General features: G+C 49.5%; 6 protein-coding genes across 6 annotated transcripts; 2 read left to right on the forward strand and 4 right to left on the reverse strand.

Annotated features, from left to right (window-relative positions):
- Positions 1–2751: 2751 nt before the first annotated feature.
- VFPPC_14842 (ubiquitin carboxyl-terminal hydrolase) lies at positions 2752–5378 on the forward strand (the record flags this gene model as incomplete). Its single annotated transcript, XM_018292610.1, has 4 exons — positions 2752–2779; positions 2896–2963; positions 3059–5169; positions 5234–5378. The coding sequence occupies 4 exons, from the start codon at positions 2752–2754 to the stop codon at positions 5376–5378; spliced, it is 2352 nt and encodes a 783-aa protein (XP_018136539.1).
- Positions 5379–5839: 461 nt separating this feature from the next.
- Positions 5840–6907, reverse strand: VFPPC_10879 (mitotic spindle checkpoint component MAD2; the record flags this gene model as incomplete). The annotated part of the gene is made up of 5 exons (XM_018289179.1): positions 5840–6208; positions 6288–6525; positions 6606–6644; positions 6712–6737; positions 6803–6907. 5 exons carry the CDS (start codon positions 6905–6907, stop codon positions 5840–5842), a joined length of 777 nt encoding a protein of 258 aa, XP_018136538.1.
- A 574-nt stretch (positions 6908–7481) lies between these two features.
- Positions 7482–8553, reverse strand: VFPPC_10878 (hypothetical protein; the record flags this gene model as incomplete). The annotated part of the gene is made up of 2 exons (XM_018289178.1): positions 7482–7857; positions 7943–8553. The coding sequence occupies 2 exons, from the start codon at positions 8551–8553 to the stop codon at positions 7482–7484; spliced, it is 987 nt and encodes a 328-aa protein (XP_018136537.1).
- An 818-nt stretch (positions 8554–9371) lies between these two features.
- Positions 9372–10523, reverse strand: VFPPC_10877 (hypothetical protein; the record flags this gene model as incomplete). The annotated part of the gene is made up of 4 exons (XM_018289177.1): positions 9372–9793; positions 9890–9998; positions 10072–10342; positions 10438–10523. 4 exons carry the CDS (start codon positions 10521–10523, stop codon positions 9372–9374), a joined length of 888 nt encoding a protein of 295 aa, XP_018136536.1.
- Positions 10524–11700: 1177 nt separating this feature from the next.
- On the forward strand, positions 11701–13626 carry VFPPC_10876 (dead box ATP-dependent rna helicase; the record flags this gene model as incomplete). Its single annotated transcript, XM_018289176.1, has 3 exons — positions 11701–13236; positions 13293–13405; positions 13473–13626. 3 exons carry the CDS (start codon positions 11701–11703, stop codon positions 13624–13626), a joined length of 1803 nt encoding a protein of 600 aa, XP_018136535.1.
- Positions 13627–13721: 95 nt separating this feature from the next.
- VFPPC_10875 (oligosaccharide translocation protein RFT1, variant) lies at positions 13722–15478 on the reverse strand (the record flags this gene model as incomplete). The annotated part of the gene is made up of 2 exons (XM_018289175.1): positions 13722–13797; positions 13881–15478. The coding sequence occupies 2 exons, from the start codon at positions 15476–15478 to the stop codon at positions 13722–13724; spliced, it is 1674 nt and encodes a 557-aa protein (XP_018136534.1).
- Positions 15479–15958: the final 480 nt, after the last annotated feature.

Here is a 15958-nt window from a genome sequence, read left to right on the forward strand (position 1 = left end):
TTGCCGCAAGATTGGGTGCGATGCCTCTCTAGTAAGAGGTGTAGGCCGTCAGAGTGTAAACGTGCGCCTTGGGGAGCGGCTTCAGTTCAGTATTTCCACTGTCGTCTTTTGGTTGACCATCGGTTTCGCCTCTCTCCGCATTCAGTTGTTGCATATATCTCTCTCGCTCTCTCCGCTGTTCGGCATATATCTCCATCTCTTTTTGCGTGCCTTTTTTCCATGCTCTCGGGAACCTGGTAAAACATTAACATTTCTATTCCTGTTTCGTATCATGATGAAGCAATATATTCTCACCACCACCAAACGCCCACAAGCGAAATAGCACAAATCGCAGCCAGAGAAGCTACCGGTATCACCCAACTGGCCGTCATTGTAGGTATCTATAAGACGATATGTATGCAGACGGGAAACGCGTCAGAGAGATGGTCCAAAAAAGTTGTTAGATTTGGTGATATGAAAAATAGCACAGCCGGTACAAATGAGAATTCCCCATCTCAGCCTTATTGGAAAGCTACAAGTTTTTATATTTCATCCCAAAAGTAATTGTCGTTGTGGACAAACAGGCTCAATCGTTAGTATGGCGCTAGAACCATTAGTCCGCCATGCTAGTTTGCTATATTGGCATCGCAGACCCTGCCTCGGCGGCTTTGCGGCGGCTTTACGGCGAATCGTTGTGGTAACAGCTTTGCTGTGATAGGGCACAGAAGGGAATAAGACTGTCAGAAAACGTGCTTGTCAGTTATTTCCTCTACTAGGAACTGATCGTGGCGCACAACGGCTTCAGCGTTCCCCATTGCTCTGATGAAGTTGGTCACCTCATCAGACCCCGTTGTGCCGGTCCAGCCGAGCTGGTGGTGATTAAGCTTGTCAAAACAGATCTCGAACATCAAAGTTGGCCGTCGGAACCCGGAGTGTTCCTCCTGACCGGGGAGCAGAACCATGTTTATTAGAAAAGCAGTTTCCTTCCAAGATGAAGTGCTGTAGAGACCATTCCTACTCTGGATGTTCCTTTCAGAATGGCTTATCCGCCAAGAATGATTGCGAATCGAAATTTCTCTTGAACAAATTCACTATTGGAAGAGTGTGTACCATCTGAATAGAGATCCTACCTTTGGTCTCACCCAGCCTTAACACGTCATCGGAAACTTTGGTAGAGATTCTGCGGCTAGCGGGAAATTTCCATGAAGCTTACATTACGAATTCGACAGCAATTTGGTCACAAGACACATACCCCATCGTCGGCCCTATTTCTCTTAACATGGGGTTTAATAGCCGAACTACATCGTCTCATACCACTCTCACGCTACTGTCAAGCTCATTCACCATTAAGCCGAAACGGCCGCGGCTAAACCCGAAGATTTGAAGTGCATGGGCGAGGCTAGAAGAGAATATCCGACTAGAGCCATGCAATTACCACTAGATTCACGATCATCATGAGCTCAGCCTTGGAAGTTAGCTTCCTGGGGTTGTACGAATTCTTGTTGTCGAAATCTCAGAGCAAGGAAATTTGAATGAATGTATTGTGTCCCTGAAAAACCGTGGTCTCCGTTTTCGGTTATTGGGGCATAGATTTAGGTCGAGTCCTGCAGAACTGGCATCATATGGGGAAGTAAGTTACTCGTAGTGTTGTGTTCCCATGTAGCCCACGATGTTCTTGATGCAACAGAGTGACAAGGACGGAATCTTGATGCCCACAAAGGTTTAGCAAAAGACTCGCAAGGGCACATGCTTGTTTTAGTCATTCCGCTCCTTGCCATTTCTTATTTTGTTGTCTTGTTCTTAGTATTTTTGCGTCGTCCAGAAGCTGTCAGTCACCCGACCCTCGCCTTTCGGTCAATTGAAGTCTACAACTTTATGACAGGCTGCGTTCTACACTTTGCGGATAAGCTAAGCCATGTTGTTTAATCTTACACTGAGAATGAGAATGGATTACGACTGATTAGGGCAGTAAGTGATTGGCTAGTGAATTGACGGGCCGCGTACCCTTAGCACTGAGGTGAGGTTAGCGATCGGACCGTTTAACCAGCGGAAGTATTTTCCGGTTGTACTGAGGAGTGGAGCCAACCGATCAAGAAGCGTCAAGATACAGGTTTCTGTGATTTCTCTCAAACGGCGTGTCAACGACGTACCGAAATAGAGAGGCAAGCCTATTGAATCATCTTCGCCGTGCTCTTGTTTGCGTTGTATCTAATACGTGCACTGCAGTCTCCATCCAGGGAAGCCTGTTTTTTCAGCATTACGGCGGTCTGACTTTCCTCTTTCGGCAATTTCAAACAAACTTCAAAGTAGAAAGTCAGGATATCTGTATCCATCTTTAGTAATGGAACAAGCTTGAGGTCAACCGTGAAGTTGTCCGTGAGTACTGAGCTGAGCTGAGCTGAGCTTGTTGCCCCTCCCCCTCCGTCATCCGTCATCGAGCCCCACTTTACCCTTCAATGTTCAATGTTGCTGCTCCAAGCACCAGACAGATTTAACTCAGCTACTGCCTGGCAGTGGCGCTGGCACTGTGGGGCTGATGACAGCTCCCACCTGCACCAGTCTGCACTTGCAGTCAACGACGAACTGCCACATGCATCCAACCTCGACCAGGCCTTTCTTCTGACTCAAGCTTGTTTCGTCGTCTTGTCGCCGCTCTTGCCTCCCAGTATCACCTTCAAACCTCAACCCTGGTGCAAGATCTCGTCATTTGGAACCTGTCATTATTCCTCTCCTTGCCAAACCAGTGGCGCACGCGCCGCTGTGCCTGTCACCATGTCCTGCTCACATCTCGAGTCTCTTGGTAAGCTCAACCATCTGCATCGTATTGTCACCCGTTCACCTAGCTACCCGCACCTTGCACCATCATTCCCTATATACAATGTATCAGGCTGACGTGTACATTGTTGCCATCCACAGGACTCGCTCCTCCGACACCCGCTCAATCTGTTTACCGAGAAGACTGTACCCAGTGCTTTGATTCTATCGTATGTCCCCGACGCCCTTGGAACCCTCCAAGGCAGACTGGCGCCCAGCGTTTTGATCTGCATACGACCTTATTCTGACCCTTTTCCGACCATAGGATGATCCAGCTGGCCTTGATGTTTGTCTTCAGTGTTTCAACGGCGGCTGTGCTGGTGATCGCCTGCATTCGAAGCTCCACAACTCGCTCCGAAGTCACCCTCTGTCCCTCAACATACGTCGATCTCGAAAGGTCGTCACCCGAGATGAGCCTCCCGCCAAAATGTCAAAGCTCGCTATTGCTGCCGAGACTGAAGAAGATCGATATAGTACCGCTCTTGCCGCGAAATGCCTCGAATGCAATACCGATTTGGATATCACGAACCCAAAGCTGGCATCAGTTGTAGACGTTATCATGAAAGCAAACACCTTTTCACGCAAGGAAGAAGTCAAAGCCTGGGAGCAGGAACTCACCAGCTGCGAACACGTCTTGTTGATGCAGCAACACGATTCCCGTACCATTGAACAGGGTGAACTTGGCCATTGCTCAGCCTGCGACTTGCGGGAAAATCTATGGCTGTGCTTGGAATGTGGTAACTTGGGCTGTGGCCGTAAGCAGTTGGGGGGCGTAGATGGAAACTCCCATGCCCTTGCCCACGCCACTGAATCCGGCCACGGTGTGGCTGTCAAGTTGGGGTCCATCACACCTGAAGGCACGGCCGACATTTACTGTTACAAATGCGATGACGAACGGATCGACGACAAGCTTGGAGAGCACTTGGCCCACTGGGGAATCATGCTTGCCGAGAGGCAAAAGACGGAGAAGAGCTTGACGGAGATGCAGATTGAGCAGAACCTCAAGTGGGATTTCAGCATGACAACCGAGGACGGGAAAGAGCTTCAGCCATTGTTCGGTCCTGGTTTGACAGGTCTCAAAAACTTGGGAAACAGTTGTTATCTGGCGAGCATCATCCAGTGCCTTTTCGACATGCCCGTATTTCGTGATCGCTACTTTCGACCAAACGATGCCCTACCTGTCGTAGAAGAACCCGCGGCAGATCTCGAGACTCAGCTGCGGAAAATGGGCGACGGTCTGTGGTCGGGCCGCTATTCCAAGCCAGATGCAGAATTATCCGCAGAATCACACATCAACCACCAAAAGGGGCTCGCGCCCGCCATGTTGAAGCACCTAATTGGACGTGGGCATGAGGAGTTCTCGACCATGCGACAACAAGATGCATTCGAGCTTCTGCAACATCTTTTCAAGCTTATTACTAGATCGCAACACCCTGGTGGCCTCCAAGATCCAACTACGCCATTCAAGTTTGTCCTGGAACAAAGACTACAATGTCTGGGGTGCAACAAAGTCAGATATAGCGCAAACGAGCAGGACAGTGTCTTTATCGATGTTCCTCTGGAGAAGCTCCCAGCTAGTCAAGGAGCAGAAGATGCTGGGGACAAGTACAAGCCGGTTACACTCAAGGAATGCCTTGATAACTTGACTGCAGCCGAAAAAGTTGAGCTGACCTGCTCAGCATGTGGAAGCACCGCCGGCTTCAGCAAGCAATCGCTTTTCAAAACCTTCCCACAAATTCTTGTTGTCAACGCTCGCAAAATGACGGTCGTCAACTGGGTTCCCATCAAGGTAGATGTCCCAGTCATTGTACCCGATGAGCCCTTCTTACTCGACAGCTACGTGTCAAAGGGCCTGCAACCCTCGGAAGAGCCGCTGCCAGACGAGCCGGAAACCGCAGCCCCAGTATTTGTTCCAGACGCTGCTGCAATAGCCCAGCTAGAAGGCATGGGATTTCCTCGAAACCGATGCGAGAGAGCGTTGCATGCAACCGGAAACTCGGATGCTAATGCTGCCATGGAATGGCTCTTCGGACACATGGATGATGCTGATATTGACGCTCCACTTGACCTTGGTGGTTCTGGGGGACATGCTGCCAGCTCCGCCGATCCTGAAAAGATTGAAATGCTCGGGGCCATGGGCTTTGGTGCTCCACAGGCGAGGAAAGCACTAAAAGAAACTGGCGGCGATGTTGAGCGTGCAGTTGAGTGGCTTTTTAGTCATCCAGATGATCAAGGCATTTTCGACGACGGGGATGGCTCTGGCGTCAGTGGACAGGACCAGGCTGCCATCAAGGAACCCGCCGGTAGCACGACACTCCCAGCACAATTCCAACTGCAGTCAATCGTTTGCCACAAAGGAACCAGCATTCATGCCGGGTAAGTTGTAATTCGGAAATGTATTGACGGAATGTACTGTTTGCTGATGTTACCCAAAACCCAGACACTATGTGGCGTTTATCCGGAAAGAGCTTGAGGGTGGATCGGCGCCTAACTGGGTGCTCTTCAACGATGAAAAGGTCGTGGCGGCCACTGACATTGACGAAATGCGCAAATTTGCGTATGTCTACTTTTTTAAGAGGGCGTAAACGAAGATTTGCGATAGTGGGCAAATAGAGAGTGGTGTAGAATTAGATGGCGTTGTGGATGTTTGATTCGCCCGCAGGAAACCGGGTATGCAGCATTGCGAATTGGTATGAGGCCGATACAGGCTCGAGGCAATTCATGGCGACGGTAGATGCGATGAACAGAGAGGCAAGCATTGACAGTTGATGGGTAGCGGACCTCAGAGATAGATGTCCACTGCACATGTTGACAGATGTTAGAGTCTTTTGAAGGATGCCTTCAAAATATTACCAGACTATAACTGAAGAGGAAATGATGTCTTGTCGTGTCAAATTGTTCATCAATCATTCGTCTATAGCCTCGCGATTCATCGCAAGCAATGACATAACCCATGTGATGTCATCGTATGATCAGACCCCAAATATAAACGTCCACCTCTCCCCGAGATACACCAAGTTTCCATTCGTATGCCAACGCCCCTTTTCTAGTCCCCTAACCTGTAACTGACTAGGGTGTCTACACGATGATTCGCTGTACTGAAACCTCGAAGCTGAACATGCTCCCCGTTTGCGATTTCCTTGGCATCCGAATCACCCCATTCAACAGGAACATCGCTGTCTGCATCGGCGTATACGAGTACATTAAACGTACAATCGCCATTCAATTGAGGCAAAAATGTGACAGAGGCAGTAATTTGGCGGAATATAGCAGCTATTTCGGATTGGATCTCGGCTTCAGTTTTGTCAGGCTCTATCGCAGGCGCGCCTTGGGGGGTATTTTCTTGATCGGCCGACTGGGACGGTGAGGATTTGGACTTGGATTTAGATTTAGGTGGCGGTTGTGAGATTTGAACCTGCTCAGTATTACGTAGTGGATGTCAGCGTTGCCTCTGGGCAAGTGAAGTGTGGTGGTTGTGCGATGTCGAGACATACATCGAATTGCCAGCGCTCGACGTGTTCGCCGGTATCCTTGTCCGTAATGACGATGACAAGCTTCGATATTTTACCGCCAATCATCCATTTGTCGAGCTGGCTCATGATTTTCTTAATATACGCCTTGACTTGGTCGTCGGCCGAGACTATTTGCGAATCTTGATTAGCTGTCCGCAGGCAGGTGTACACGGTTTGGAAGGCTGCGGTACCGAGCATGTTCAAGCCATATTTCTTTACGCTGCAGACAAGTGCATTAGCATCGATATGTGTTTACTAGATCGCTCTATTCTTTGGGGGGGCGTCAGCGGCCAAACGTACGCGGTAAAATCTTCGGCAGGATAGACACCACGTTGGAACCTGGAAGGCGTCAGCGCAGCTCGTGTGCATGCTGGAAGTGGTCATTGGGACATGTTGCGCGGCGTACAGAATTGTGTGTATTGAGTATTGAAACTAAATCGCATAATGAGAGTCAGCTAATGAATTGACAAGGCGCGAAGGGATTGATGGCGACGCACAAACTCGGCAACCAACCTAGAGCTGCCCTTGAGGGACAGCTTGTGCACCTTGGACTTGTCCTTATCCTTGTCCTTCTCTTTCGGCCGTTGCTCTTTGGAGGACATTGTGAAATTCGGTACAGCGACGGATGAGGTCGAAAAAGACGTCGGGCAGTGTGGCGAGAGTGAAGAGAATGTAAAGCGAGATTTGTCTGCGTCTTTTGTCTTGTTTTGCTTTCTTGGGGATCATTCAGTGACGAGGGGTCAATTCGAAGTTCAGTGGCCGTTCGTTGCCGCCACATGTGCAGGCACTTGCACTTTGCGGTCTGGTGGGGCTACCGATGTCTGGTGCCTGGCACTTGACTTGACCAGACCTTGACCGATTGTTCGGCCAGACCAGTTGACCAGTTGACCAGTTGACCATCAATGTTCTTTGGCGTCAACTGGTCCGCCCAGCTTTCTTAGCTTTGCGCCACTTCCAACTTTGAACCTCCAACAGTCTGGGTATTGCATCGATCATCGAAGCCATATAACCATCACAGCAACCAGACCCTTGAAACCGATAAACTTCGATTACCTTCTCCAAATTCAAGGTCGCTATAACAAATTGGACAGCGATGGCTCTTCGAAGTACCTCCGTACAAATCTCAACACCAGATCTGAAGCTGAGCTTGCACAATACCCGTTCGCCTCAGTACAATCATCCTCTATACGCCCGCCTAATCTGTCTCCGCCAATGTCTAGACCATCGTTCATTGTCTCTGGCAATATCCATTGCTTGTTGGTACTCTGCCAATGTCCACCAGTCCTCATAAGTCATTGGCCAACCGTAGTTCTGGGCGATGTCGTCTCTATCATAAACTTTGGCACCGTTGTCGACTGCATGCAGCCAGTAGGCACGCAAACATGTTCCAATGCTGGCAAGTAAAGCAAGAAGCTGCGCTACTGAATTAACACCGTTGGCTCCAGATAAGTTGTTGTACGTGATGGCCAGCTCGACAGTAGCAACGAGCATAGCCCAGACGACGCAGTCGGAGAACACTTGAATCGTGGCAAGGCGGCGAACGTGGTTGTAGCTGATGAAAAGATGTGAGTAAACTGACTTAATTCCCTGGTTATAAACGTCCAGACTCCTCCAATGAGGGTCATTGGGATACGAACTTTTCTCTTCGTCGTCTACGCCGACGACGAATACTCCCCCGTTTCACTTTTCTTCCCAATTTCGCCAACAAGATGACCACACAAACGACCAGAACGGCAGCATGCAACATGGAATTCAACACAATGAATCCCCAATTCTTCATAGATAACTCACCAAAGATGAAGCCATATTGCTGACAGCCGTCTTCCAGGCCCGGCAAGTGAGCCGCAAAGAACCACACTGCGACACACGTGCCAGCGACCATTGTTACAAAGTTGACGACCCGGTAAATGCGAAGCGGCTCTTCTTCCATCCAGTAAGACGGATCCCAGTAGCATCTACAGCCAGCAACCAACCGCCAGATGTAGACCGGCACCAGGAACATGTGGGCACCTGTGGCAAGCACAGTCATGACATACATCTCGGCGGCGTCAAGAGCAGTGTCCAAAGATTCCATCAGTAGAACGAGTGTCATGCTCCCTGAGAGGCATAACCCCAACAGTCTAAGGTCAGGTAGAGCTGTTTGGTCGACGTAATTGAACCACAAGGTGCCTAGCCATTGTAAGTAAAAGGCAATTCTGATACCCAAGCCATACATGTCCGCGTGAGGTTGAACTGCACAGATGGCCATGTTTTTGAGCAGGCAGGCTACTTCTGAAACTGCGGATTAGAGATTGACTCGTTGAAGAATAGAGAATCTCGCAGTCCTCTCCTGCATGCTCTCAGTCGACTGATATAAGTCGTCGTTACTTTGATGGAGCTGCACTGAGCCCAGTGGCGATCCAAATTCACTGCCTCGAAGCCCAAACACAGCTTTTCATACTCGTTCCACGTTCAACGAGCAATCACACATGTCATTAACTTACAGTTACAACAGTATAGTGGAACAGGTCTGTAGCAGACACGAGCTTTGTGACCGGACACGTGGTTTGGGACTAGTCACACCTGTGCGCAGCTAAGAGTGCAATATTACCCACGCTTTTGGTTTATATATTGAATGCTGCTTCTATGCAGCTTCTACAACCTGGAATGTTCAAACACTGTGGCGTGTTTGCCCAGAGGTCCCTAATGGGGTGTTTCTCTTGTTCCATGCACAACGCTAATCAACTACTTCGTAACGGCGATCCCATTGACCAACTCAATATTTACACATGTAGCCCACGCATGGTCAATTCCGTCAGTGTGTTGTTTACCTGACCACAAACACATGGTGTCGGCAAAGGCTTCGTGTGTGGCATCGAGACATTTGTGGTTGCGGTTGAGCAACCACGATCTCATGATATCACTAGTAAGACTGAGTTACATGTCGCTTAACTAAACAGCCCATCTGATCTCATAAGCGTAACCTTACAGACCCTTTTCCTACCTATTTCCACCTTTCCCTCACACCAACCAGACTCAGGGTCAAGCTGTCAGCAAAACTTGTCGTCTGATGACGTCCACGCCCTACTACTTCTTCAACATGCGTGTAAAAAAGTCGCGCTTCCTGGCCTTCTTTTCTGTTTGGCCATTTTCAATCCCCCTATCTGTCCCTTCTCCACCCTCACCCTCGCTCTCACTTTTCTTCATCTGTTCCTCGGCATCAAGCTGTGTTGTGTTCTCATTCATTACTTGCTGAGCCACGGATACTGTGCTCTCCTGTGCTGGTTCCCCTTCTACAGGTGGACCCGTCACCAGTCGACCATCGGCGAAAAGATCTTTTATCTTTCCAGGGCCAATAATCCTTTCGTATACGGCCAACGTCGTACCAAATTCCTTCTTGGCGCCGACCTTGATAGCGTCGAGAAGTTGCAAGGCATACGTTTGACAGTTATTGGTGATGAGATTGTATCCCGGTTGCTTCTCTCTGATCATGGCAATGACAGATTCGCCTATTGTATTAAATCAACATGCCGCCGTTTCCGTTGGCCCTCTCTTGGATATCGCATTGGACGAGCGTGCGAGAAAGGTGATGTTGAGCTACGTACCGGCTATTCGTGTAGCTTCATCATTGAAGCGTGTTTCGCCAACTTGAAAAGTGCGCCATTCCTCACGCTTAATTCTTTCATTGGTGTAAATGACATCAAAATTTTCATCCTGTTTACCCCAGCATAGTCAGTCGATTGAGGACCAGACAAGACTCGTAAGCATGGTGCCAATGCAAACAAACCATCCACAATTGGTGGGCAAAGTCGCCAACGAGAACAGCCCAATGCTGCGTCGGATCAGGATACTTGTTAATATTGTCGGTAATCATCTTGCCCAGCCTTGTCTGTTGCGCAAACCACTTTCCCGCGGGACCACCAACGGGATGCCATCCGACTTCGACTGGCCGCGCAGGTCCATCCAAGACTGGATCCGTGACAGGTACGGCATTTGGCTGGCTACCAAGGCCCATACTATGCTTTAAAGCAAGCTCTCCCTTGTTGTAGTTCTTCTTCCTGGTGGCCAAAAGTTAGGTTCACAAGTGCATTATGAGGACCAGTTGTTCAAGGCGAATCATCATGAAGAAATAGACAAGCCAGAAGCGACATACAAGAACTCGCCGACCTTGTCCCGCATCGTCTCATCCTTCTCCTGCGCTTCCTGTCCCTCCGACACAGGTACCGGTTCAGATGTCATTGCGAACGATGGACAATCAAGGCCGTTCCGGTGGGCGCCGTCTTTCTAGTCGCTTGCCTAAAGTGGGAGGTGATAATTTAGTTCTTGGGACTATGTAGGTGAATATTGCCGGACAAAGAGCAAATGTTCAGGCCGTAGGCGCAAGCCGCATTTATGGTGGAATTGAAGATGGCGCAGTCCGATCTGGTCTGCTTTGCTGCAGTCAATCAGGGTCCAACCAGCTTGAGACCGGACGGCCTATGAAGTCGACCAGATTGGACATGAGGGACCAGAAAAGACCCACATGAGGCCGCCGGCTTGATGTCGTTTTGGGAGTTGGTGATGCAGGTAATTGTCTCAAGATGCAATGGACACGACGGAGCCAAACTTTTGCTGCGAGTTATGAGAGTTGTTTCTTAGTTGATCTCACTTCTTGATACGGAGCTTGGGCTAAAAATAGCAATTTCAAAGCAGTAGATCTTACAATTTAAACAGTGAGAGCTCCCACATCCGACGTGGAGGAACCAAAAAGTCAATCAACAGCCGTAGTATATCTTCTGCAAGGGCCAACCGCTTTGAAAACAGCGTCTTTGTTTGCAAAATAAATACGGTAAAAGACACATTGGCGTCCATTGATCGTTTTTAGATGGGTGAACCTCACAGGAAAACAAACCACACATCACAGCAGGCCCATTCCCTACTAAGCCACACATCATTCGACAGTAGTTTCCATTCACTAGGTACGCAGGCCGCAACCAGGTCATTTTAGCCCTTAGAAGAAAAAGAGATTGCTCTCCATGTAGACATCCTATCGTAGCCTGCATTCACAACCCTTAATATCCCGCGAAAAAAAAAGGTGACTGCAGCAAATATGGCGTTTTGACTGGCTGCCGGATTTCTTGCCTCCCTGGGCATGCTACCCTACACTAAATCCTCCTTGTTTGGAGACCCACATGGAATTACCCCACTTTAGGAACATGGCTTGCCTGGGTTTGTTGCTCGAATCAGGTACTCCGTAGTGGCTGGCTGGGTGCTTGGTTATCGATAAGATAATTTTTTCTTCGCCCACCGCCTTCCATCATTTTGGCAGTTTGGTCGCATTCTAGTTGGCCATCCATTTGCTTTGCCAGCCAAGCCGCAAACAAAACTGAGGCCGCAATATCGTGTTTTGTAGAGCGGACATTATCCATCAGTCACTATGGCCGCAACAAAGCACGCACTCGCCGAGGATGAGACCGTTCGACCGAGCAAAAAGACAAAGGTCCACAATGGCGACAATGTTTCCGAAGCCCAATTGAAGAAAGAAAAGAAGGACAAGAAGAGGGAGAAGAAGGACAAGAAGGAGAAAAAGAAGCGCAAGGCAGAAGATTCTGAGCTTACAGACGGTGATTCAAGAGAGAACGATCTTGAGGCACAACGCAAGGCCGCGAAGAAAGCCGAGAAAAAGGAGCGGAAAGAAAAGAAGCTCAGAGAAGGACAAGAGTCGCCAGAGGCGACTGCTACTGAAGAGAATGGTGGCGAGCCTACTGAGCAACCCAAAAAGTCCAAAAAGGACAAGAAGAAGAAGGAAAACAAAGTTAGCAATGGTGAAACTGCTAACACTGCATCTGGTCCATATGCGCAAACCGTCAGCCTGTCCAACATCGCTCAAGCGGATATTGATACCTTCATGTCGACCAACCAAATTACCATCACTGACCCCAGAGGCGAGGTATCATCGCTGCGACCTGTTACCGAATTTCACCATCTTCCTTCCACGAACTTGCTCGAGAAGACTCCATCACCGTTCGCGAACTACAAGGCTCCTACTCCGATCCAGGCTGCCTCGTGGCCGTCAACACTTTCTGGCAGGGATGTCGTTGGTGTCGCTGAGACCGGTTCGGGAAAGACCATGGCTTTCGCATTGCCCTGTGTTGAGGCTGTTTCTGCCATTGGTAAGAAGGGTACCAAGGCTGTCATTGTCTCTCCAACCCGTGAGCTTGCCATGCAGACACATACACAGTTGGCGTCACTAGCCGCCTTGGCCAAATTGAAATGCGTCTGCTTGTACGGTGGTTCGTCAAAGGACGACCAAAGAGCCCTGGTCAATCGAGGTGCCGATATCATCGTGGCTACTCCTGGCCGCTTAAAGGACTTCATGTCCGACGGCACTGTCGATTTGAGCGGGTGCTGTTTCGCCGTTCTCGACGAGGCTGATCGCATGCTCGACAAAGGATTCGAGGATGACATCAAACAGATTCTCGGGGCCTGCCCCATCAGAGAGAAGCGACAGACTCTCATGTTCACTGCAACCTGGCCGCAGTCTGTGCAGGCTCTGGCTTCCACTTTCATGGTTGATCCCGTCAAAATCACGATTGGTTCCGGTGGCAAAGAAACCGAGAACGGCTCTGTTGAACTGCAAGCCAATACTCGCATCGCCCAAACAGTTGAGGTTGTCGACCCCAAGGACAAGGAGTTCCGCCTGCTCCAAATTCTGAAAAAGCACCAGCAGGGCAAGCAGAAGAACGACCGCATTCTTGTATTCTGCTTGTACAAGAAGGAAGCCACGCGCGTTGAGAACTTTCTCAGCCGCAAGGGTATTCGCGTTGGTGGCATTCATGGTGATCTGAAGCAGGAACAGCGAACACGAAGCTTGGAGGCATTCAAAACCGGCCAGACACCAGTGCTTGTTGCTACCGATGTGGCTGCTCGTGGATTGGACATTCCCGAGGTTAAGCTCGTTATCAATGTGACCGTAAGTCCCACCAACTGAACATGTCTGATGACTTGCTAACGCTGATCACCAAACAGTTCCCATTGACAATTGAGGATTACGTCCACCGAATTGGTCGAACTGGCCGTGCTGGTAACACTGGCGAGGCTCACACAATGTTTACCATCCAAGACAAGGCGCACTCCGGATCGTAAGTCCTGTTCTAATACGCGTGGCGTCCCTCTTTGCCAATCTCTTTCTAACATTCGATTTCGTAGCTTGGTCAACATTCTCAAGGGTGCAAATCAGCCCGTCCCCGATGAACTTCTCAAGTTCGGCACGACTGTCAAGAAGAAGACTCACGACATGTACGGATCGTTTTTTAAGGATGTTGACATGACCCAAAAGTCGACCAAGATTACATTTGACTAGTTTCTCTTCACTCTCTACCCGACTTAGCCTTGTTGTCTAGGATATAATTACATGTTACATCATCATCTGTTTTGGACGGCATGTGTGTGCTGGCGTTATTGTTGTTTGGCAGCTTTCCGGCCACGCAGAGACTGGAAGCATTCGAGAAGGAAATGTCTTTCTAGGAATACACTGCGTCATGGTGTTAGTTCGTGGTATGAATGAATGCAAAATAGAGCTTTCTGTTAGAGACGCGAAGAAATAAATGCACATACATTAAAAGAAGTAATGGAATTGCCGAGCCAGCAATCTTTGTAAGCGTCATGATTGGCCTTGACCCTGCATTCTCAAGGACATGCAGTTGGTGCATGAGGACGAGTGTCGAGAGCGCCAGCGCAACCGTGCTCTCTGGTACCAGAGACCTGAAGGAAAGGGTGGTCTTGTTCCTTCCGAAGTAACCTGTGATAAAAACAAGGCTCCATGTAATACGACACAGCATGTTGATAATGTTGGCCAGAACAAGGCCGCGGGCTCCCAATGGAAATACGCTCATGAAGACGAAAGCGGATGTGGCAAAGGCAACTGAAAAGACGGCCATCCACATCGATTGCTTGTGCACCTCGGCTTCTGATGCGACAGATGCAACAAAGGACTCAGTGAGACCATTAAGTGCAAGGAAAGGAATGTAGAAGCAGTACATGCTGAGGACATCGCCAGCTCCTGCAGCTATCCACCGCCCACCAGCGACAATGGCAAGTAGTGATGGTGCAGCGAATGGCCCAAGACTGACAATGACTGCAGATAGAAGAATGTAGAGCCTCGTGAGAGTCTGGAAACTTTTCTTTGCTTCTTGCACAGCTGGCGACACGGTTTTGGCTACCGTTTTGTCGGAACTGGCGACTAGCAACCTGGAGAAATAGCTGCGGCTGCTTTCTTCAACTGGTTGGAAGAGCAATCGCGCCAAAAGGCCGCCATAGTTGTTCGCCAGTGCATAAACACCTTGGATGTCTGGTGTCGAAAGAAGTGAGATGAGAAAGGTGTCGCCCTGGGTGAGAAGGTGTTTCACGACGCTTTGCGCCATCATGCTCCCCGCAAGCGTCAGGGTCGGCTTGTAGAGGTATGTGCCGAGAAAGCTATTGTCACCGGAGACAGGTCTAGGTAGGAGTGAGAAGCCCATCGACCTTGCGAGACCGTATCCTGAGTGGAGGTAGACAAGGAGCAGGGATGCACCATAAGTGAGTTGGCCAAGAGCAAATGGCAAGACCCCGAGTTCGAGATGTCTTTTGGACGCCCAGACCGCAGAGCCGAAGACAATGATGCATCTAAGAAATGTGGCTATAGCCTCCGCCGTGGCTCGGGTACCGAATTGCAGTCTTGTTTGCATGAGGACGAAACATGGTTCCGAGACAAGCTCAATCATGGAAGCCAAGCCATATAGATAAACCGATTGAACCAGATACGGTGTCTCCAGAGTCGATTGATTCGCGTACGCGAGATATGTCCATCCCAAACCACCGCTAACAAAGAAACCCAGCACGATGGCTAAATATCCCAAATTAACGACGGCTTGGCTCTCCCCACGCTTGTCCATGGTCAATCCTTCACCTGTCTCCTGACGCTGTATGGCAACACGCAAGCTTTCACGCGCGAAGAACAAGACAGAGAGGTAGTAAACCTCGAGTTGAGTAGAGAGGCCTAGTAACGGTGCGGTGAGAAAGCGTAGGAGGAGCTGGTTTGCGACAAAGGTGACGAGGCGGGAGATGAGTTGCAGCACGATCAACAGAGACGCGCCTTTGACCATGGATGGGCGAGGCGAGGCGGTGCTAGAACTGCCTTTGGCATCATCATCTGGCGTCCTCGTAGACGACGCCATGATGATCGCACGATCCTAGATCAAGAAAGGATGTGGCTTGATGCGAACGGATCAATGCGTGAAGTGATGTATGCTTGTCGGTGTTGACATTTTGGGAGGTGCTTGAGTGGCTGAGTGGCATCTGAGTGGCCGGATGGTGGGGCAACTTCAATGTTGGAGCTGGACAAGGTCCATGCCTGGCTCATTCACAAGTTCCGCATTTGAAGCCTGGTTCAACTATGCACAACTAGAGAGGAGAATTGATGTCATACTAAGTCTTGGATATTATGAACTCATACCACGACCGTCATACTGCTGCACGCTTGAATACTTATCTGCGGGAAGGCCGTCCCGTCGTGAGCAATGCAAATGCCGAAATTGACAGCCATGGATGCTCAAAATTAGCACTTGAGGACAAGGAACTTCGGTCTGATATAGACTACTAGAGAAAATGCGGTTGATGAATAAATTCTGCTACACATGGACGCTTGCAAACTCTTT

The sequence above is a fragment of the Pochonia chlamydosporia genome, chromosome 2 (genome assembly GCF_001653235.2).
Source record: "Pochonia chlamydosporia 170 chromosome 2, whole genome shotgun sequence".
NCBI classification, from domain to species: Eukaryota; Fungi; Ascomycota; class Sordariomycetes; order Hypocreales; family Clavicipitaceae; genus Pochonia; species Pochonia chlamydosporia.